We start from the raw sequence: 24,761 nt of genomic DNA, 5'->3' as shown, positions 1-24,761 counted from the left end.
TGGTTTCCTCACAAGAACAACATTGCGTCCTGAAAGTGAACTAATATCATTTCGCGAATATATATTTATGTTTCAGCAAAAATATCAAGCCATGGTCTCAAATTATTGTTATTTGTTCATATTACTTAAACTATTTATGAATATAACTTTCCAATACTGCAGATAATCATACCTAACGCAGCATGACCAATGAGAACACGTAACACCAGTTGTACGGCCTTGACCTTGAGTTCCAAACAACGTTTTGATTGTTTTGATAGGCTTTAGTCGCGTCATACTTACTGCCATCAAAACTGCATTGTAGATGTCTCAACAGCTTTAAGACATATGATACATACATTTAAATTCATCCAATAAAAGGTAAGTAATGACTTTTCTTTTTAGTTTCAGGCTACATCAAATCGTTTCCAAGGTGACCCTTAGATAATCCCTTGAAAGCCATTTTAAAGCGTCGTTTTGCTTAAATCCCTTCAACAAAACAACTAACTCTAGGTACATAGAGTAACAACGCCGAAGAAAATAAAGGACAGATATTTCTTTTTGTTACAGTAGGATCAAGTTATTAATTTAAGTGTTAGCAGAAGGCAGGACAGACACCACAGCAGGTGGATTACATCAGTTGCCTCAAACATGTATATACAGTGTATGCGTTTATGTTACACACTTTTTTCTATGTGCAAAACACTTATACATATAGCTCAGTACAGGATTTTTTCTCGTAAATATATCCCCGTGGAAACTGGGACAAAAGGGTTGGTGAATAGTGGGACAACCGGATTGGTGGTTACCGGTTAGCGAGATAACTGGATTGGTGGTGGCTGGATAGTTTGACAACCGGATTGGTGGTTGCCGGTTAGCAAGATAACTGGATTGGTGATGACTGGAAAGTTGGACAACTGGGTTGGTGGTGGCTTGATAGTCGGACAACTGGGTTGGCGGTGGCTTGATAGTCAGACAACTAGATTGGCGGTGGCTGGTAAGTGGGAAAACCGGGTTGATGGTGGCTGAATAGTGGATCAACTTGATTGGCTATGGCAGGATGTATGCGGTACGACTACCTTGTACGACAGCAGTAACATATATAAGAGGAGAGAGAAGAAAATGAGGACATGTTGGATGAGTAATAGTGTGACGAAACTGTAAGCTAGTGTAACATCTTAATGATCCACGTACCACTACCGAAAAAAAATCATTATTAAATGAGAACTTTTGAAAGACATGACCATAGCTTTGATATATCTGTTCTGGAAAGAAAAGCACATACCTTACGGATTTTTTTCAGAAAATAAGAAAGTTGAAGCAAGAACCAAAAGTCAACGACTGTGTTACACGATGTGGAAGAATTTGTAACGAATACCAGGATTCGAATCCGGGAGCTCCGAGCATTACTCTTGCTCTAACCAACTGATCTTCCTCCTGACCAAACCGCACTACATTTATATATACATGCAACACGAAACTAAAGGGAGGCTACTCTTTGTACGAAAAGTACAGTGGAACTCTCTTGTGTTTCCCTCAGTGGAACAGGGATCCTTAAATACAAACTATGTAACCAAGTGTTGTCATTTAACAAAATGTCATAACAACTTGTTTACTGTAACCGGTTAAAATAGATCGGTTCATATCAATTACATATCCTTTGAAAAGCGAAAATAATGGTGAATAACACTTATTTAGAATTTCACGACGTTAAGTATACAGGAAATCCCGATAAAGGGACCTACAAGTGACTGCATTATTTACAATGAAACTTGCGCTTACGGGTAGGCTTTTAAGATCGTATGTCAACCGTAACACGATGCATTGACAACAGAGCGGCTGTCTGATACAGGGAGGTAACGTGTCTGTTGGATCTACATTGAGATGTAAACACGTCTAGTCTTTTGAATCTACAGTGGCAGCGCTGCTCCGATTTAAACGTGATAGTCTTTGTCTACATCTCATTTTAATCTAAACACCTGCATCACTTGTTAATTTCGAAATGGGTTGTCTGTTGTTTCCAAGTGTTACATATATTTTCCGAATCAGGAGAGGGCCTGCAAACCTCGACGGACAAGTGGGTATTTTCAATAAGCACCAATAAAACAAAATTAATGTTTTTCTAGGCGTTTACAGTATGACATATTGGTTCGGATTCTACAACAATAAACTCAATCTTATAAAATTATCATATGTTTTTGCTACCCTACACGTCAGGTTCTTTTTCATCTTCTATACAAGAATTAAATAGTTGAGATTTTGGTTACAGTATTTTGAAAAGATTGTAAGAGTAGAATTAAAAAATAAAACGAAAACAAACCCAAGTGCTATGCATACACACAGAGTGTGACGCTATTTAGAAGTCAGTTGGAATTGCGTAGCTAGACATCCATTATATTCTCACAGTGCGTCGTAAATGTCAATAACCACCGATTTAAGTTTTATAGTAAATGATGTTTTGCCTCACTTCTTCAATAAAGTTTTCAAGCTGAAAGGTGACGTGTGTTACGGCACGTGCTAAAACTTACGTTTAATACCTATGAGTAATTACCTGTTTCGTTAATAATCATGAAGCTTCTTTCAGTAAGAACGGTCCGTCCTTTGTGACTTTGTTAGATAAAAGTGAAGGACAGCGACGTCTGCCATAAACTGAACGCTTGTACTAATAAAACACGTCTGCTATTTATAGACGTTTCGGAACTCTTTAGACATGGGTTCTCATTGAATCATAAAATGGACGAAATGACTAAAGGTGATGTAAAAACGTTAACGTTGTTTCGTATTCTGCATTGACTTTTATATTATCATTTGTATATGTTCTTTCTTATTTCGTATTCTCGGGGTTAAATAGTTGCCTTTAATTTATAGCTGTAATTAACTTTGGCATGCGCTACACATGAAATACGTGTTCACGAACAAAATATCTGTAGCTAAAGTTTGTATTTTCAGCGACATACATTTCAGCTACAAGGTTATTCTTATGGCCCTTTTTTAACACATGCTGTGAGTCTCCCCTCCGATACTTTCGGAGGAGACAGTTTGTGTGGACTGACTCCCTTTGTTCGGGGCGAATCTCAGATAACCTACAAGTGTCACACTTTGTATGGGAACGCTTAAGACGGCAGAGTATCGCAAATTAAAATCTTGTCTCGATGATATACAGACCTATATATAGACCTTTAATCACTTATACCGACCTTGATATGGAAATGGAAGACTGCATAGTTTGTTTTGTTTGGATAATGTAGAATGGCCCCCATAATTCCCCGACTAACGTCTACAAGAAATATTTTCTTCCTTCTTTTATTGACCTGTGGAACTCACTACCCCCAAATATTAAAAATAACCCCTCAATAAGTAACCTGAAAAACTACCTACACAGACACTCCCTTACAGTCACCCCTTATTATAATTATGGAAAACGGCTCGACCAGATTCATCACGTGCACGCTAGACCACAGGGGCACGTTACAAATGTCTGAAATACACACATATGCTATACTGATATGGGTCACAACACACATAAACATACACAAGGGAAGAAGCTTCGTCAGAGCACTACCGGTACCGCCAAATTTCAAATGAAGATTTTCAACACTTACTTTTGTTATTTTTTTCAGCGATCTGCGGCGATAGCTTCGGTTTGAATTGTAATTAAATAATCCATCATGATCAATTGTGTAATCATTCGTCTAATACATCCAATCAAGCACTTTTTCGGGGAATTTGCAGTTTTACCGCCATGATTAACTTGAACCTGACCCGGAAATGACGAGGGCTTTTCGACATGTCTTTATACCATACTGCCAAATACTAAGGAAAGTCCCAAGGCCCCCCGAGTAGAGTCTAGTCACGCAGCAAATAATTTTTGGCGCAATGTATAAAACATCATGTCTCGCATCGTTTCCTGGTACGTATTTTGCATTTTACGTTTAAAAGTTACCGTATCAAAAATATTGGACTATGTAAATGTGAAACACATACCAGGACACGATGCCAGACATGATGTTTTAAACAATTGCGCCAAAAATTATTTGCTGCGGGACTAGACTCTACTCGGATGGCCTTGGGACTTTCCGTAGTATTTGGCAGTATGGTATAAAGACATGTCGAAAAGCCCTCGTCATTTCCGGGTCAGGTTCAAGTTAATCATGGCGGTAAAACTGCAAATTCCCCGAAAAAGTGCTTGATTGGATGTATTAGACGAATGATTACACAATTGATCATGATGGATTATTTAATTACAATTCAAACCGAAGCTATCGCCGCAGATCGCTGAAAAAAATAACAAAAGTAAGTGTTGAAAATCTTCATTTGAAATTTGGCGGTACCGGTAGTGCTCTGACGAAGCTTCTTCCCTTGTGTATGTTTATGTGTGTTGTGACCCATATCAGTATAGCATATGTGTGTATTTCAGACATTTGTAACGTGCCCCTGTGGCTAGACTGAGCTCCTTAAATGCCCACGTGTTTAGTCGTGACCTTGTCGATAGTCCTTAATGCTCATGTAGACAGGCACATGACCACTTTCTTCTTTCTTGTCCTAGTTATACAGATATAAGAAATGAATGCTTTATACATTTTCCTGAAAATTACACTTTTGACATGCTTCTGTGCGGAGATCCAAATGAATCTATTGATGAGAACGAAAGCGTTTTCCGCTGTATCCAACATTTCACTTCTAAAACCACACGTTTCACAAATTAACAGTGCTACTGTCACATAAGTCCCAGTGAGTCACACATCACCTTTGTCATGATTTATAACATTTATTTTACCTTTGTTGGGTTCACTTATCTTATAGTATGCTATTGTATGTAGCAACTACAGTGCACTAAGTCACGATTAAAGACCCCACTCACCCACCGACCCACCCTCTCTCTGTGTCTTTTATGGTTCAAGTTTTGCCCTTTATTACATGTATAGTTCTTACGATGTTGTTTAGCTTTGTTGTGTTGGTATCCGCTTGTCAGTAATTAAGGAGACAGATTCATATAAGTATTGAAATACTTTTTTTCTGAATCCTGTACTTATGTATATTATGTTGAATAGAATAGGGTTTAAACTAATTCCCCGGTGCTATTGGTCGTCGTGGCAATGTGTGTGAACTTATGGACCGAAAGTTTAAAGTTATTTAAGATGAACTGAAGCATCAATGAATGGACAACAAACAGAACAGACAGGTATATTTTAAACACAGATTGTTGCCAGTCTATAGCCAGACGTTGGCGTTCATACAGTGTACCGTAGCGTCGACACTAAAGAACAAAAACCTGACCTCAAACTCGACACGATAAAACAACAGACTACGGAGGAGAAATTATAGCAAAATGAAAGGCTATAATGCCACCTTATCAAACTTATCATTTTGAAAGGGTTTAAGGTACATTATATGACATGGAACTTTAAGTATTTGCGGGAGAAGATGCAACGCAATTTGTATATGATTGTAAGTTTACATGGTGTTTAGCCATAATATTTATACAAATATATATACAATGTAAATACATATAATTGTGTCAAAAAACAAGAGCAAAAGTTAAATGCAAACTCGATAGATACCAAAGACAAAAATAAAAGTCGAAGAAACGTTAAAACAAAATATAAGACATCAGTAACTATGACACATACGAAAAACGTCATTAATTATTCTGTCCGATCCTGCAATGTTTGTCGGCTGTAAACATCTCGTACTAACATATTACATAGTAACGCTTAGTTCCCTGGGGCATGTTACATTAACATTTTACACTACATAAGAGGACGCTCGTACAGAAAGCTTACCAGCTTCGGAGAAGTTTCCGAAATTTCGAACGCAGCATTGGAGTTCCCTTCGGTGTGCATAATTCGTTTCTTAATAGACAGAGGAACGACGCTGCCGTCAGACGCCATAGTGTGGAGTGTTGTTTAGTGACAACGCTTTAAGCGGTTCACGTCCCGAAATTGTGTCAAAAACTGATGACTGAGGCCGTGTGTTTCCTTTATGTGAAACTATCTATAGCTATTTATATATTTGTTAAAGGCAGTGAGGCGTATCCAGTCAGATTTGAATAGTATGCATGTGTGTTTTATCATGAGTAGGGGAAGGATACTGAATGACAGTTTAGAGCTTTCAACGATATATCCACAAAAGTACGTAGTGATCACCTATTAAACAGGAGGTGGGGTGATATCTGCACTTGCACATCCTTTATGTTAACAGGGAGTAGGGCACTATCTGCATCTGCACATCCTTAGGTAAACAGAAAGTAGGGCACTATCTGCATCTGCACATTCTTAGGTAAACAGGGAGTAGGGCACTTCGGTAAACAAAAAGTAAATGCACTATCCGTACCTGGATATCTTAAGGTAGACAGGAAGTAGGACACTTCCTCCACCTGGGTATCCCGAGGTAAATAGGAAGTAGGGAACAATGTGCACTGGAACATCATTAGATAAACAGGAAGTAGGGCACTATCTACACCTGGACATCCTTAGGTAAACAGGAAGTAGGGAATTATCTGCACATGGAACTATAGGGAACTATATCCACCTTTACCTCCTTAGGTAGACAGGAAGTAGGGTACTTTCTGCACATGGACATCCTTAGGTAAACAGGAAGTAGGGAATTATCTGCACATGGAACTATAGGGAACTATATCCACCTTTACCTCCTTAGGTAGACAGGAAGTAGGGCACTATCTACACCTGGACATCTTTAGGTAAACAGGAAGTCGATAACTACAAATGTACTACACAGAGATATCCCCTGGTAAACAGATATCTTCTTTTCTGTACCAAGATATCTCAAGGTAGCCTGTATAGTACACCCGTACACCGAGGTAGCCCTCCATTACACGGACATTACCTCAACAGCTCTCCTATACTGCCGCCACCCCCACCGCCGCCTCCTCCTCCTTCTCTCTCACATCCTCCACAAGTCATGCATATAATGAATGATCTTAATGGGAGACTTGCACAGCTGGACCAAATCCTGCCAAAACCAGACCTACTTGATCAAATGAATGAAAAAAGTGAACAATTTTGAAAAATGTATCAGAAACCTCCAACAAGAAAAAATAGAGGTGCGACAAATAGCGGAACAGAACAAAAGTGTAAATGAAAAACAGGAGGAGCACCACTACAATTTAGAGGAACGTTTTGCTCTATGGAGAAAAAAAAATAATTAAGGAAAGACAACAACGACATGAAAGAAAATTTCCTGAAACTAAAGACGCATTCGATGAAATATAACCTGCTGTTCTCGGGTTTTCCGGATAATGAGGGTCAAATTCAAAACACTTTAACTGTTCTTAGATAATTTATTCAGGATCAATTACAAGTAGATAATGCCGACGGCATATCATTCGACAACGTACACCGCCTGAGACAGTGACGTGACGGCAAGCCTCGTAGCATAATTGCCAAATTTGCCAACTACAATGACTTGGAACGAGTCCTCAAAGAAGCTCCTATCAAGCTGCGAGATAAACCGGAGTTCAGTGTTCAGTGTTCAGCGGCAATAACCTCCTGAAATTGCCCAAAGACGAGCCGTTTTGTACCCAATAATGAGGGAACAGAAGCGCCGTGGCAATAGGGCTACCCTCAGTTACGACACGTTATACGTCAATGGGGAACCCTATAGAGCCCCACCCCCAAGGAACCCGCCCAACGGAGCCCTACCCCCGGGACGGAACAATGAGCACCACTAGGATCACGTCACAAGAGGTCAGGAGGTACAGAACTTAAAATTCACGTTTGTTAACATTTATGGTATCGGGTCTAAAATCCTGTTACCAGAATTCTCTGATATTGTGAAGTCTCACGACGTCGTTATATTAGCTGAAACTAAAACTGACAATCTGGACATTCTTAAAATGCCAAACGGGTATGATTATGTAGCTAAAAACAGACCTAACACAAAAAATAAATCTGGCGGAATAATTATAATATTTAAAGAAAAGTATAAATCATTACTTCCATTTCAAAAATATCCATCCGAGTTCGTCCAGTGGGTAGAGGCACGTGCAGGTAATAACATATCCACTCTATTAGTGGGCTGTGTGTATGTACCCCCCGAAACGTCCAGGTATGCTTCTAATGAAGCATTCTTAGATATTCAGGGCGAAATGATTAATTTAATCAAAAATGACAAAAAGTTATACTTATCGGAGATTTTAATGCCAGAACTAATACTTGTGACGATTATATCGTTCCAGATGAACATTTAATTGAAACATTGAATATACATGAAAATGACGATTTACATGAGTATTTATATGATTACAAAGAGTTAACCCGTTTTGAGGTACCGCTTCAAAGAACGAGTCAATACCTAGCAAGACCAAATGCATTTGATCGTAATCTGCTTGATTTTTGTAAATATAATAATTTATACATTGCAAACGGTAGAGTCGGCAATGATAGATTCATTAGTAAGAATACTTGTAAATATGTGAGCTTAGTTGATTATTTGATTGTGTCGTCCAATGTTTTTCCTCTCTTGTGTCACTTTGGAGTTTTAGACTTTGACCCTTTGATTTCAGACGTGCACTGTAGACTAAAATTTACTATTCAATATTCTGAAACAGTATACAAAAACGGGGAACCGGTTCATCTTACTGAGAGAATCGGTAAATGGGTCAACGAAAAACAAACTGATTTCGTAACTACAGTACATATGGACGATAGGGGCAAATTACACGAAATTAATTTAAAAATTCAAAATATACATGAGTCTCCAATTGAGATTATATCGCGAGACGATGTAAACGATTTAGTAAATAACATTGCTGAATTGTTTTTGAACCCAGCAAGAGAAGTTTTTGGAACCAAAAACGTTCACAATGGGAAAAAAGTATTCACCAAAGAGGACAAACCTTGGTTTACCCGTGAATGTGTTATAAAAAGGAAAGAATTTCATGAATCTAAGAGAGATTACAATAACTTTAAAAGCCAAAGAAATCGGAAAAATGAACAAAAAAAGGTAGAGAGTACATAAAACTCATTAATAGTAACTATAAAAAGTTCCAAGAAAATATTGAACATGAAATGAGGAAAGCTTCCAAATTTAACCAAAGGCCTTCTGGGACATTTTGAATAGAATTGATAAGCCTTAAGGTCGTCGTAAAGTTGACCTGACAATAGACGAACTACATAATTATTTTAAAAAATTGAACCTTAATGAAACAGAGGAGGAATTTGAAATTCCACTTGTAAATGAATGTTTGTATGATAATATTTTGAATGATAGAATTACTACTGATGAGATTGTTCATGCTATAAAACATTTGAATAATAACAAAGCTTGTGGTATTGATACGGTTGACACAATGTTATCTGTGTATGTTGATATGTTTAATACAATATTGGACACTGGTATAATACTGAAAAGTTGGAGTACAGGAATAATCAATCCAATCTATAAGAACAAAGGTGATCGCAAAAAGTTGGATAATTACAGGGCTATTACGTTGGTCTCATGCTTGGGAAAAGTTATTACGTCGATTTTTAAATGCAAGATTATACAAACTATCTGATGAAATTGAACTCATAAGTAACGCACAAGCAGGTTTCAGAAAAGGTCACTCAACACTAGACAACATTTTTATTTTACACGTTTTGACAAAGTTATATTTATCCTCCGGTAGAAAACTATATTCTGCATTCGTTGACTTTAGAAAAGCCTTCGACTCGGTGTGGCGAATAGGCTTGTTGCAAAAAATACTCAAATGTAACATAACTGGTAAAATATTTTAAATTTTAATTAACATGTATTCTGACACGAAATCTTGTGTGAGAAATGGGAATGAAATGTCAGAAATGTTCACTTCCAATGTCGGACTAAAACAAGGGGAAAATTGCTCGCCTTTTTTATTTGCATTATTTTAAAATGATTTAGAAGACTATGACGTAACGTCAGATGTTGACGCACAACAGTGTAACACACTTTTAACGTCATTTCGTTACTGGTTTGACGTTTGTGGCACACGGCCGGCTTTGTAAAACACGTGCTTTCAGAGCTATCGGAATGAAAATAGACATATGTAAAGCCTATTTATTTGACATTCATATGGTCACGGTTTGTATATGACAAGTGTAACCAATTTTGACAATGATCGAGTTGAACGTAAAGATACCGGTTAAGAAGTGAAAGAAAAATGTGATAAAATAACGCTACCCGTATAAGTACCATCTGCTACCTTAATATCAACGATGATATGTACATGTAAGTTATAAAGCACATATTAATTAATAGAATAACATGCATATATTAAAATAATCCGTATTTTTTATTTGATTGAAGTCCGAGAATGAAAGCGCGCTCAGATTATAAGTTACATTGTATAATGACGTGATGTCATTTGTCATTTAGCCATACATTGACATTGGTGTTGTTACCCTCAGAGTTATCACACTGTTCATGCATTCCAATAAATAAATTTGAAAAATCACATACAAGATTGAATTTCGCTCATTACATTTTCCACACAGGCTAAAATGTCTAAATGTTCTCCTCCTTCAACTGTAATTTGTAATTGTACAACCTGCTGTCTGTCAAAACGTACAACAATGGTTACTTTACCCCCACCCCACCCCCCATCTGCGATATTCCAGGGGTTAGGCTCACTTACGCTCTCTGTGACCCTGGAATTTGTCATGACAAAATTGAAGGCTCAGTGTGCGTCACCTTATAGATGAGACGAGAAGACTAGTTTGATACTTTGATGTACATTAAAAGAATTGCTCGGTCGCGTAACGGTAAAATTGACTGACTTTGTAGTTGGGTGTCGCATCTCTGTACTCCATTTTGTACATTGTAATGTATCTGAGGAAACCAATAAACATGAAATTTGTAATCTACAAATGCCCAGGTATCTGCCTATCGATTGGTCAGAATTTTTTTCTACCTGAGACCAATCAAATTGCTAGCCGCGTGCCTTCAATTTTGCTTTGACATATTCCAGGGGTACAGAGAGCGCAAGTGAACGTCAACCCTGGAGTTTTGAGGATGCTTTGACCTCGCCAGGTCAAAATATAGGCCTTCTACCATCTCCCACACGGTCTGGAAAGAGTTTCCCAGTCATTTTCAATACATTCAACAGCTAGTAATCACTAAGCTATGATGTGCTAGTGTTCTTGTTTTGTTTAGGACAGGAGATTAGCAATAGGCAGTAGGATTGATATTTGTGACAAGGGAGTTGGATTGGTCCATGTGACTGGCAGGTGACAATAGCTGTGCAGGATTGATCTACTGTATGTTGCAGGAATATGACAAACGTCGGTGGGGTTGATATCATTGTGACAGAAGGGTGACAATAGTCGTAGGGATTGATATCATTGTGACAGGAGGGTGACAATAGTCGGTGGGATTGATATCATTGTGACAGGAGAGTGACAAAAGTCGGTTGGATTGAAATCATAGTGAAAGGAGGTGACACTATTCGATTATATTGTGTGTGTTTGGGGGGGTTGTTACGCTTCCCGATTATCACCAGTTGTACCAAATTCTGATCCACTTGTGACTTTCAATGTTTGAAAATAATTTACAGATAATTTCAACAATTAAAACACCAACGCGTCTTCGTGTGTTCACATTATAAAACATAGCGCATGCTTATTAGTATCTACCAATATTCTTGCTGCGCCCATGTAGAACAAGCATCCAACTACCAGCATCCGCATCAAAGTATTACGTCACAAAAAGAGAATGACGTCATTGTGACATCATACGGGATACTTTTACTCTAAAATTCCTGCTTTTTTAACCTATGGAAAATGCTTCTTTGTGTCGAATGTACCTGTTTTCTGTAAATCAAAGTTGTAGAAAATTTGTTTTTGTTATATTTAGAAATATGCAAAAAAAGACGTGTCTTACACGGTCAATTTCCTATCTTGCACACCTTAAGATGATGTGGAAAACTATTACAACGATTCAACCATTTCCTTACAATTTTATAGTAAAAAATTACACGCGGTTTCGTCATCTTTTGCTTCCAATACACAGAGCTGAGTCATTGATGTTTTTATAAGATATCCCTCTCTGCGTTTTCCTTTAAAGTGATTGACGTAACGTCATCATTCACCACGTAGTGATTTTTTTCTTACCAATATGTGCAAATAAAATCAATTCCCCACATGTTATTATTAAAGCCATCGACATCAAATTATCCTCAATGTTGTGGGATGTTTTCAAATTTAAAGTACCGATATTATACATATTTTTGTCTCTCCATTAAGAAGATATCACCTTTTCCCGCTAAAACCAGTTATTTCATTCACTCTGCTTATGCAAAAATTATGAAAAACTAAATCGTTAAATAAATGCCACATCCTTCAAACACAATATGTCTGAAATTTGAAAACGGATAATTAGAAAATTTACATAAAATGAAACCCTGAGATATTATTAATACGTATGCATGTTTTGGCTGTTATTGCGTGTAAAAAACAACCATAGGACATTCACTAAAAATGTTAAATTTTGTTCATAAACAAAACAAGAAAATGACGTTCGAATTAATGTTTTCGACGCCAAACAACGTAGCGTTACATGACGGCTAGACATGGGGAAATCAATGCTGTGCAGCGGTGTTAGGACACACAATATATCTAAGTTATGCTTCAAAAAGCTGAGTCAGAGAACTTGCCAATGCATGTTTTTTCATTAAAACAAACAGATGTGTCATTTCATTCGAAAGTCACAAATATGGTATTTTTTTTTTAAAAGTCGCATTTTACGGACCGTTACATAACGGCTAGACCCAGTAATATCTTAATTACCCAAATACTGTCGCTCTAATTTCTATCAACTTTTGCAGATTGTTTGAATAGATTAAGAACTTGCACCAAACCGAATCCAGGCAAACGACATAACATATTCATCTAGAAATCATATTGCGAATGAACGCACATTTTGAACAACTAAAAACATTACACAAATGATACAAGTGGGTTTCCTGTATTTTTTGCAACTTTCAAAAATGATATCGACTTTCAAGTATCATGTTATTCAAGAAAACATTGTTATATAGCTTTAAAATTCAAACATCTGCAGAATGGGCCCATATTTTACTTTTAAATATTCATTTATTTAAACGCGTAACCCGTTTATGTTACACATTACATTGGAGTAATGGCGAATTTTGACGTTATATCGGTGATTATTAGGTTGCACTCGAAACTTTTATATATTCTAATGAAATATTCAGGTAGATAAAAAAAAATCTGAATAAGATGGTATATAATAACATATATATTTGATCCTTATTAAGATTTTATATAGCGCTGATGTAGCGAAATCCGCGACTTTTCGTATGTGCGTCAACATCTGACGTTACGTCTATTTATTGGAAAAAAATGTCGATTGTTTACTTAAGATTGATGAACTTTGTCATGATCATATTGGTATACATGTACGTAAAACTTTTTGTTATTTTATATTCTGACGATACAGTGTTAATGTCAGAGACAACAGATGGTTACAATCGATGATAAATAACTTTCAGGATTATTGTGAGAATTGGAAACTAACGGTAAACACACAGAAGACAAAAATTGTCATCTTTTCTAAACGAAAGAATACTAACAGATATCGATTTCTATTATATGATAAAGAGCTAGACATTCAAGATTCTTTTCCTTACTTAGGTGTTCTATTTCACTATAATGGAAGGTTTGTAGTGGCAAAATAGCAATTAGCGGAACAGGCCCAAAATGCGCTATATGCCGTATATAGGAAAATAAGAAATGTTACGTTACCCATTTATTTACAATTCAAATTGTTTGACTCGCTAGTTGCTCCAATTTTGCTATACTCATCAGAAATATGAGGCTATGAGGATGTTAGTATACTTGAAAAAATACACCTCCAATTCTGTAAACGAATTCTTGGTCTACGTAGAAATGCTTGTAATTTTATGGTATATTGAAAAACGGGCAGATACCCTATTGAGGTTGATGTCAAATTAAGAATGATTAAATTTTGGCATACACTTACCTCGAGTGGAAAGAAGTTGTCTAGTCGTATGTACATATTGATGTAGTCATTACATGAAAATGGGCAAATCGAGTTTAAATGGTTGAATTATGTTAAATATATCCTGGATAGCGTAGGTCTAAGCTATGTTTGGATCCATCAAAAAACCTGTCTGCCCGATATTGCTTATTTAAAAGCTGCAATTATACATAATTTACACGATCAGTTTATTCAATCCTGGTTTAATAAAATTGACATCTCATCCACAGGACGATTGTACTCTACATTTAAATATCGCTTTGGTTTAGAAGACGATTTGATAAGATTCGCAAAAGATAGGAAAACTATCTGCAAATTTAGAACTTCAAGTATTAAGCTTCCAGTAGAAACAGGAAAATGGGTGGGAATTCAAAGACAGGACAGAATATGCCCACTTTGTAATACTGGTATTGGGGACCAGTTTCATTACTTATATACTTGTAATAACGACACTTTAGTCAAAATAAGGGAAAAACATATTCCGGCCTATTTTTATACAAGTCCAAACCAACATAAAACGAAAGGAATGTTCACAATTTTTAATATGAAACTGTTAAAAGGATTAAGCTTTTTTGTTCAAAAATTAACAAAAGTACTTTAGTGTCTCTATTCTAAAAGTTTTTCTTTTGTTTGCTAGTGACATTTCATATAAGTTGAACACTGAATTATTTGTATGTAACTACACGTATATATATAATTATGTACTATGCTATGATATAGAATGTTTGCCTGTCATGCACTCAAACTATATTATATATACATGACCTCTTGTTACACATATTATGTGTGTCTGAGTGAAATAAAAATTCGAAATCTTGATAAACAGATATCTTCTTTTCTGTACCAAGATATCTCAAGGTCAACAGGAAGTCGAATGCTTTAAACACCAAGATAGCCAGATACACCAGAGAGGCAGATATCGCTCATATAATAACATAAACTTGAAAAATAAATGTTTAGATACAATTATAAGAAAGCTTCTGTCGCTAAGCTCCGATTTCAAAACCCTGATATTATTGTTTCGACGATGTATCCTATTCTTCAAAAGACTCGACTCAAAGGCTTCCGTCCGTCTGTAGCTGATATTTATTGTAACTTATATAAGTACGGCGATATTACTTAGTAAATCTTAATGTGCCGATATGTTTTACAGATAAAACGTTATAGCTGTTTGAGTATTTGAAAATACACGACCAGTGCGCGCTTATTATACACGCTGAAACAGACAAGTATGGCGACGTTCAACTTCCTGTTTAGTAGGGGATATATATCCCGAGGTAGAAAGTAAGATTTTTCAGAAAGATTGCTGGTGGGCCTTAACATTTAATGTCAGCTTAAAATATAGTTTAAGGTGACTGTAACCTAAGTATACCTGTATGTTTATGGTATTTGTTCATGCATTGTTAGCCTTAATTATAGTTTAAGGTGACTGTCACCTTAGTATACATGTCAGCTTTAATTGTACATGTAGTTTAAGGTGACCTACAAATGTAAGTATACCTGTATGTTTATGGTATTTGTTCATGCATTGTTAGCTTTATCAAATAAAGTGAACACCTTTGTCCTGCAAAACCCCTGCTTATCTTAACAAAGACATATATTATTGAAGACTATAGCCACACGTGTTCCAGCTGTCATTGGATACACGTCACTACGGATACATGTACAATACAGTTTGAACCGGATAGTTCACGTTTGTCTTTTTAGCTAGACTTGTGTTCTACACAGACGTTGGAGTGTGGAGAAGGAGTAATGCATTGCTAAGAAGCTAACGCCGACATATAGGGTGTGTCGCGATGTGAGCTGTGTATGGGTGCACATGTGTATGGGTGTCGGAGACAGGGTATGTTGGTATAATCGTCTCCTTGTGATAGCGCGGTTCTGATGCCGACTTTATAGTTCAATCTTACTGAAATGCCATGATGAAGACACCCTGCAAACCATTCCGCCCGGTCACATTTTACTGATGACGGGTGAACCAGTTGTTGCCATTACCGTTAATGCTGAACATTAAGCAGGGAATTACAACTAGCATTTTGAGGACTTTGGTAAGTCCCAGCATGGGGACAGAATCCATTGCCTTCGAGCGTTCAACATTCAAGCCAAGAGGGATGTATTGCCAGGTAAGGCGCTAGGCAATAAAAGGTAGTTAGAAGTAGAGAGAAATTAAAAACTTCCAAATAGTGCAGCAGATTTATTTTGGTCGCTTTCGCGTCCCTAGGTTAAGGGCACAAAATCAAATCCCCAATAATGCTAGGGACTCTCTCATTAGTCGCCTCTTTCGACACATTTGCACGGTTGCTTTGTATAAAAATCGACAATTACCTTTAGCTAAATATCTGTACAAACCAGTCACAACTTTAATAACAAGAATATCGAGAGGTACATGATTCTCATTTATCCATCTTATATCGAACTTATAGATCATTTATTCTTCTTCAATTGAATATTTTTGACATTTACCCACCGTGACAATAATTTTCACCTCACTACATAACTTGCCTACTTCATTTTCACAGTCAGTATGTTTCTTTTCCTCAGAAATCTGAGAGTAGTATCTTATACGTACGTCATAGTGCAGTATAAACATGCACGTGTTTATTGTTCTCGTCATATATATGTATCTTGTGATCCGGAGATAATCGGCTTTATACTACAAAGAACCACCTCTAAATTAAAGCATTTAGCACGTCCACGTTTTTGGTGGTCAGGTGACTCAGTTGAGGCCGTAGAATTGGGTTACTTTTCCGCCTACGTGGGTTATTCCAGGTTCTCTGGTTTCCTACCATAATAAGACCCTCAATAGCTTCCATCCGGATCAACAAGATGATTGATATAACTTAGGAAAGCTTGTTTTATAACAACATCGCATAATTTGACAAGGGTTGTTTCCCTTTAATCATTACTTTGGTCTTATGACCAAGATGTGTGTCGTGTGCGCATTATAAGTTGTATTTTTTATACCTAATCAGCTGATCCTGCAACAAGAGCATACTAAGTTGTAACCATGACTCACTCGAGAGACAATATGTTGTTCTAAGTAAGGAAGAAAAATTACAACACAGTCAAAACACCAAGGCGCCTTCTGATATAAATGTCGACACGTGAAGACAACCACTTAGAAAGACCAAGGCGATACCGAATCCGGAAAGTCTTCATAAATCACTATGAAAACCCGAAAGTGACACTTGTCGTTCCGGAAGTGTAAGGGTTTCACTGCATCCCTGGTATCGTACAATGTCTAGAGTCTTTCTCTATACGACAATAAATAACGCACGCGAAAATCAGACGACGTCCGTGCGGATTTGTTTTTAAAACACATAGATGAAATACAGTTTGGCCAGCATGCATTGATTTGAGTGATATCTTAAACAAACATACAATTAAATATATAAATAATTGAATATCTAAATAATTGATTAATTAATTGATTAACCGAAGGTTGTTTATTGATAAAGTTCAATTTCATTCATTACCTATAAAATATACAAAGTTCAGTTATATTTCAATGATAACTTGATATCTGAAACTGAAATTCACTCCAACCGTTTACTAGGAACAATATAGTTCTGCACCGCAATGGGAATCTCTGCATTTTGTTGGAAGTTCAACCACTGGTTTCCCCATAGTAAGGTGTCAAAGTCAATATCATAATTAATAAAACCATATATATTGTGCTCTTATTTCTGAGAAATTGTAACAGGATAATAAATAATGAAAACTACAGAAAGGGTCATCAATGATATTCTTGTCAAAAAGTTACGATTTTAAACAACTACATTGTAACCGTATTCTAATAAGATGTATTTGTGCAATGCGATTACCGACATTTCGGTATAGTGGAGATTTTGTTTTAGTTCTGGTCAGTCGGTACTTTAACAGAGAAAGGGAGGGACTTTGTTTCACTCTATTTTGTTAGCTTGTTGGATAACTTTCAGTATGAATCATATCTAACAAAAACGTCCAATCTAAATTTCCCAATAGAGACTGGACGCTGGAATGCAGCTCCAAAATCAGATAGACAGGTATAGGTGATGAACCACATTATTTGTTTAAATGCCAAAATACTTATGTCATCAATAAGAATAATATATATCTATAATTATAACACTACAAACCCAAGCAATTTCAAGCTAAAATTAATTGTTTCTATTTGTAATTTTAATATTTTACCTAAAATTTGTCGTTTTCTACAGAAAACAATTAAGGCTTTAAATGACACAAGATTAATTCAGTGCTAGTATTGTGTAGTATTATATATTTACATGTTGTATATACAATATATACTCACTTTGCTATGTAATTGAAATATATTGAAATGTTGACCTCTTGTAACACACCTCGTGTGTCATGAGGGTAAAAATAAAAATCTTGAAATCTTGAATCTTGATAAATAAACAAATGACAGAAGGAAAGCATTTTTGAAAGATGTAGTTCTAGTTTTAATCATAGATAGATATATCATTTGCTTGTCTAGTATTTCGAGTACATGTACATGTATATATTTCAGAATGTTTAGGGGGGTACTATATCTGATAGAGTTATATAATGGCCCATTTGTAAATTTCTATAATTTCGTGTTTTTCACGACGATCAGTGAGAGTTTTCCAGCAAACAGCTTTATACTATAGATCATTACTGACAAGTTTAGTAGCACCATCAACAGTTCGTGCGGATTTTTTTCTGAATGTCTTCTATTCTAGATCTGTTGATCAAATATAATGGTAAATTATCCCAGACATCATCTACGTACTATTATATGGGTCTAATAAATGAAAAATAAATGTGTTTTAGGGAATTATGATCAAGAATGAATTTTAGTTTGCGTAATAATGAGAATCGCTTGGATGCTTTTGAAATAATTGAGTCTACATGATTTATCCAACTGAGCTCTGAGTTCAGTGTGACGGTAAGACGTTTATGAGAATGAACAGTTATCATGATTGTGCAGTTCATCGTCAATGCAGGCATTTGTCACTTATGTTTTCTGCTGATCAGTAAAGATTCGGTTTTATCTGCGTTAAAATTTACTAACCATTTCGATGCCCATTCCTGTATTTTTGAAAGATCCCTATTTATTCTGTAGGCCGATGTTATAGGTTTATCAATCGTTGGCAAACAATTTTATAACGAAATTAATATTAGATACAATATCATTTTTATATACTAAAAATATCAGCGGTCCGAGAATAGATCCCTGAGGAACACCTGTTTTAACTTTTACATCGTCTGACGGTTCTCCATTTGAAACTACACATTGCTGTCTGTTTGAAAGATGATTTTTAAACCATCCCAATAAAGTTCCTGAAATTCCTGCCATTGTTAATTTATGAATTAACCCTTTGTCATTCGTTAAAAATATTAATTGAGTGACAGCTGAGTCACCCGTGGTAAAACCAGATTGATGTTTAGTAAAACGGTTGCTATCACGAGGACAGTTATACACATATTTGAAAACACATCTTCCCACGACTTAGTGATATTGGCCTGTAGTAAGATACAAAGCTAGGGTCGTTCTTTTTAAAAACATGGGCTATAGTTGCTAGCTTCCAAGCTTCTGGATAAGATTGTTCACATGCTGACTTATATAAAAAAAAATCCAGTTAGGAACATAACTGATGATTTGCTTATTTTGATAATCCACCATTAATACGATCTGGACCGGATGGTTTCGATGGATCAAGAACATTTATTGCATCTAAAACATTTTCATTTGTGATAGTTATACTATCTTAATGTGTATTCTGCAATATTATTTACGTAAGGAAAAACGCTATTTTCATCATCAAGTTGACTCTGTTGAATAAAAAAATTATTCAGTATAGTATTTTTATTGTTTAGTTCACTTGTTAGCTTAATACGTTAGCTTTCCTTAGCGTTACGAATTGCATCGATTTCTAATATGTCTATATTGTTCCCGTTTGTTAACGTTTTGTGCGCTTTTAGCTTTGGAGTGAATTCTCTTCCTACATCTAACAAGTTTACGTATATTATTATGCATCCAAGGAGGGTCATATTTTCGTACAACGATTACTTTTGAGTTATTGTTTTAGACGCAGTATCCAGAATAACTTGTTCAACAAATTTGGAGAATGCTGTTGATAGTGTGCCGCGATAATTAACGACATAACATTTTTGATTCAAGCTTATTTTGCGTTTTTGGCATTTTACATGTAATGATTTTGTAAATATTAATTTTGCATAAATTGGACAGTGATATATTTTGTTACAACAACGAAATGTATCTCCAACAAATTTCGGCAATATCGCATTGCATTCGAGTTTTCTGTGTAATTAGTAGTTAGGCTCAGTAAATAACTATATTAAGTTAAATTGGTAAATAATATCTTAAAGGTTATTGTTATTGTTTTCGTTTAAATCACCGATCATTAAGATACTATGTATACCTGTATTATACGGTTAGGTCACCGGTCATTAAGATACTATGTATACCTGTATTATACGGTTATGTCACCACGGTTAGGTCACCGGTCACTAAGGCACTATGTATACCTGTATGATACGGTTAGGTCACCGGTCACTAAGATACTATGTATACGTGTATTATACGGTTAGGTCACCGGTCACTAGGATACTTTGTATACCTGTATTATACGGTTAGATCACCGGTCTCTAGGATACTATGTATACCTGTATTATACGGTCAGATCACCGGTCACTAAGATACTATGTATACCTGTATTATACGGTTAGATCACCGGTCACTAGGATACTATGTATACCTGTACTATACGGTTAGGTCCCCGGTCACTAGGATACTATGTATACCTGTATTATACGGTTAGATCACCGGTCACTCGGATACTATGTATACCTGTACTATACGGTTAGGTCACCGGTCACTAAGATAAGATACTATGTATACCTGTATTATACGGTTAAGTCACCGGTCACTAAGATACTATGTTTGCCTGTAGTATACGGTTAGGTCACTGGTCACTAATATATAAGATACTATGTATACCTGTATTATACGGTTATGTCACTGGTCATTAAGATACTATATATACCTGTATTATACGGTTAGGTCACCGGTCAATAATATATAAGATACTATGTATACCTGTATTATACGGTTTTGTCACCGGTCACTAAGATAAGATACTATATATACCTGTATTATACGGTTAGGTCACCGGTCACTGAGATAAGATACTATGTATTCCTGTATTATATGGTAAGACCGGTCACTAATATATAAGATACTATGTATACATGTATTATACGGTTAGGTCACCGCTCCCTAAGATAAGATACTATGTATACCTGTATTAAACGGTTAGGTCACCGGTCACTACGATACTATGTATACCTGTATTATACGGTAAGGTCACCGTTCACTAAGATACTATGTATACCTGTATTATACGGTCAGGTCACCGGTCACTCATATATAAGATACTATGTATACCTGTATTATACAGTTTGATTACCGGTCACTAATATATAAGATAGTATGTATACCTGTATTATACGGTTAGGTCACCGGACACTAAGATAAGATACTATATATACCTGTATTATATGGTTAGGACACCGGTCACTAAGATACTATGTATACCTGTAATATACGGTTAGGTCACCGGTCACTAAGATACTATGTATAGTTGTATTATACGGTTAGGTCACCGGTCACTAATATATCAGATACTATGTATACCTGTAGTATACGGTTAGGTCACTGGTCACTAATATATAAGATACTATGTATAGCTGTATTATACGGTTAGGTCACCGGTCACTCATATATAAGATACTATGTATACCTGTATTATACGGTTATGTCACTGGTCATTAAGATACTATATATACCTGTATTATACGGTTAGATCACCGGTCACTAAGATACTATGTATACCTGTAGTATACGGTTAGGTCACTGGTCACTAATATATAAGATACTATGTATAGCTGTATTATACGGTTAGGTCACTGGTCACTAATATATAAGATACTATGTATACCTGTTTTATACGGTTAGGTCACCGGTCACTAATATATAGGATACTATGTATACCTGTACTATACGGTTAAGTCCCCGGTCACTAGGATACTATGTATACCTGTATTATACAGTTTGATTACCGGTCACTAATATAGAAGATAGTATGTATACCTGTATATCACGGTTAGGTCACTGGTCACTAAGATACTATGTATACATGTATTATGCGGTTAGGTCACCGGTCACTAAGATAAGATACTATATATACCTGTATTATACGGTTAGATCACCGGTCACTAGGATACTATGTATACCTGTATTATACAGTTTGATTACCGGTGACTAATATATAAGATACTATGTATACCTGTATTATACGGTTTTGTCACCGGTCACTAAGATAAGATACTATATATACCTGTATTATACGGTTAGGTCACCGGTCAATAATATATAAGATACTATGTATACCTGTATTATACAGTTTGATTACCGGTCACTAATATAGAAGATAGTATGTATACCTGTATATCACGGTTAGGTCACTGGTCACTAAGATACTATGTATACATGTATTATGCGGTTAGGTCACCGGTCACTAAGATAAGATACTATGTATACCTGTATTATACGGGTAGGTCACCGGTCACTAATATATAAGATACTATGTATACATGTATTATACGGTTAGGTCACCGCTCCCTAAGATAAGATACTATGTATACCTGTATTAAACGGTTAGGTCACCGGTCACTACGATACTATGTATACCTGTATTATACGGTAAGGTCACCGTTCACTAAGATACTATGTATACCTGTATTATACGGTTAGGTGACCGGTCACAGATATAAGATAGTATGTATACATGTATTATACGGTTAGGTCACCGTTCCCTAAGATAAGATACTATGTATACCTGTATTATACGGTTAGGTCACCGGACACTAAGATAAGATACTATATATACCTGTATTATACGGTTAGGTGACCGGTCATAGATATAAGATAGTATGTATACCTGTATTATACGGTAAGGTCACCGGTCACTATAAGATACTTTGTATACCTGTATTATACGGTTAGGTCACCGGTCACTAATATAAGATAGTATGTATACCTGTATTATACGGTTAGGTCACCGGTCACTAAGATACTATGTATACCTTTATTATACGGTTAGGTGACCGGTCATAGATATAAGATAGTATGTATACCTGTATTATACGGTAAGGTCACCGGTCACTATAAGATACTATGTATACCTGTATTATACGGTTTGGTCACCGGTCACTAAGATAAGATACTAGATATACCTGTATTATACGGTTAGGTCACCGGTCCGTAATATAAGATACTATGTTTGCCTGTATTATACGGTTAGGTGACTTGTCACTAATCTATAAGATACTATGTACATCTGTATCATACGATTAGGTTACCGGTCACTAATATATAAGATACTATGTATCCCTGTTTTATACGGTTAGGTCACCGGTCACTAATATATAATGTATACCTGTATTATACGGTTAGGTCACCGTTCACTAAGATAAGATACTATGTATACCTGTATTATATGGTAAGGTGACCGGTCACAGATATAAGATAGTATATATACCTGTATTATACGGTTAGGTCACCGGTCCGTAATATAAGATACTATGTTTGCCTGTATTATACGGTTAGGTGACTTGTCACTAATCTATAAGATACTATGTACATCTGTATCATACGATTGGTCACTACGATACTATGTATACCTGTATTATACGGTAAGGTCACCGGTCACTATAAGATACTATGTATACCTGTATTATACGGTTTGGTCACCGGTCACTAAGATAAGATACTAGATATACCTGTATTATACGGTTAGGTCACCGGTCCGTAATATAAGATACTATGTTTGCCTGTATTATACGGTTAGGTGACTTGTCACTAATCTATAAGATACTATGTACATCTGTATCATACGATTGGTCACTACGATACTATGTATACCTGTATTATACGGTAAGGTCACCGTTCACTAAGATACTATGTATACCTGTATTATACGGTTAAGTCACCGGTCACTAAGATACTATGTTTGCCTGTAGTATACGGTTAGGTTACCGGTCACTAATATATAAGATACTATGTATCCCTGTTTTATACGGTTAGGTCACCGGTCACTAATATATAAGATACTATGTATACATGTATTATACGGTTAGGTCACCGGTCACTAATATATAATGTATACCTGTATTATACGGTTAGGTCACCGGTCCGTAATATAAGATACTATGTTTGCCTGTATTATACGGTTAGGTGACTTGTCACTAATCTATAAGATACTATGTACATCTGTATCATACGATTAGGTTACCGGTCACTAATATATAAGATACTATGTATACCTGTATTATACGGTTAGGTCACCGGTCACTAATATATAAGATACTATGTATACCTGTATTATACGGTTAGGTCACCGGTCACTAATATATAAGATACTATGTATACCTGTATTATACGGTTAGGTCACCGGTCACTTATATATAAGATACTATGTATACCTGTATTATACGGTTAGGTCACCGGTCACTAATATATAAGATACTATGTATACCTGTATTATACGGTTAGGTCACCGGTCACTAATATATAAGATACTATGTATACCTGTATTATACGGTTAGGTCACCGGTCACTAATATATAAGATACTATGTATACCTGTATTATACGGTTAGGTCACCGGTCACTAATATATAAGATACTATGTATACCTGTATTATACGGTTAGGTTACCGGTCACTAATATATAAGATACT

The 24,761-nt window shown here is 36.0% G+C and overlaps 1 protein-coding gene across 2 annotated transcripts in view; it reads right to left on the bottom strand.

Annotated features, from left to right (window-relative positions):
* LOC110460488 (solute carrier family 23 member 1-like) overlaps positions 1–24,761 on the bottom strand; it is a 47,230-nt gene that overhangs the window by 20,239 nt on the left and 2,230 nt on the right. The window contains exon 1 of one of the 2 annotated variants that reach the window (XM_021513433.1): positions 5,763–5,945. The exons of the other annotated variant lie outside the window; for it this stretch is intronic. Coding sequence (XP_021369108.1) covers positions 5,763–5,870 — 108 coding nt within the window. The 5' untranslated portion in view covers positions 5,871–5,945. Of the gene's footprint in view, positions 1–5,762; positions 5,946–24,761 lie in introns of those variants that run through there. 2 annotated transcript variants of the gene reach the window in all.

Source organism: Mizuhopecten yessoensis, unplaced genomic scaffold (genome assembly GCF_002113885.1).
Source record: "Mizuhopecten yessoensis strain PY_sf001 unplaced genomic scaffold, ASM211388v2 scaffold10409, whole genome shotgun sequence".
Lineage (NCBI taxonomy): Eukaryota > Metazoa > Mollusca > Bivalvia > Pectinida > Pectinidae > Mizuhopecten > Mizuhopecten yessoensis.
The sequence above is the reverse complement of the archived record's forward strand: the minus strand, read 5'-3'. Positions and strand labels throughout refer to the sequence as shown.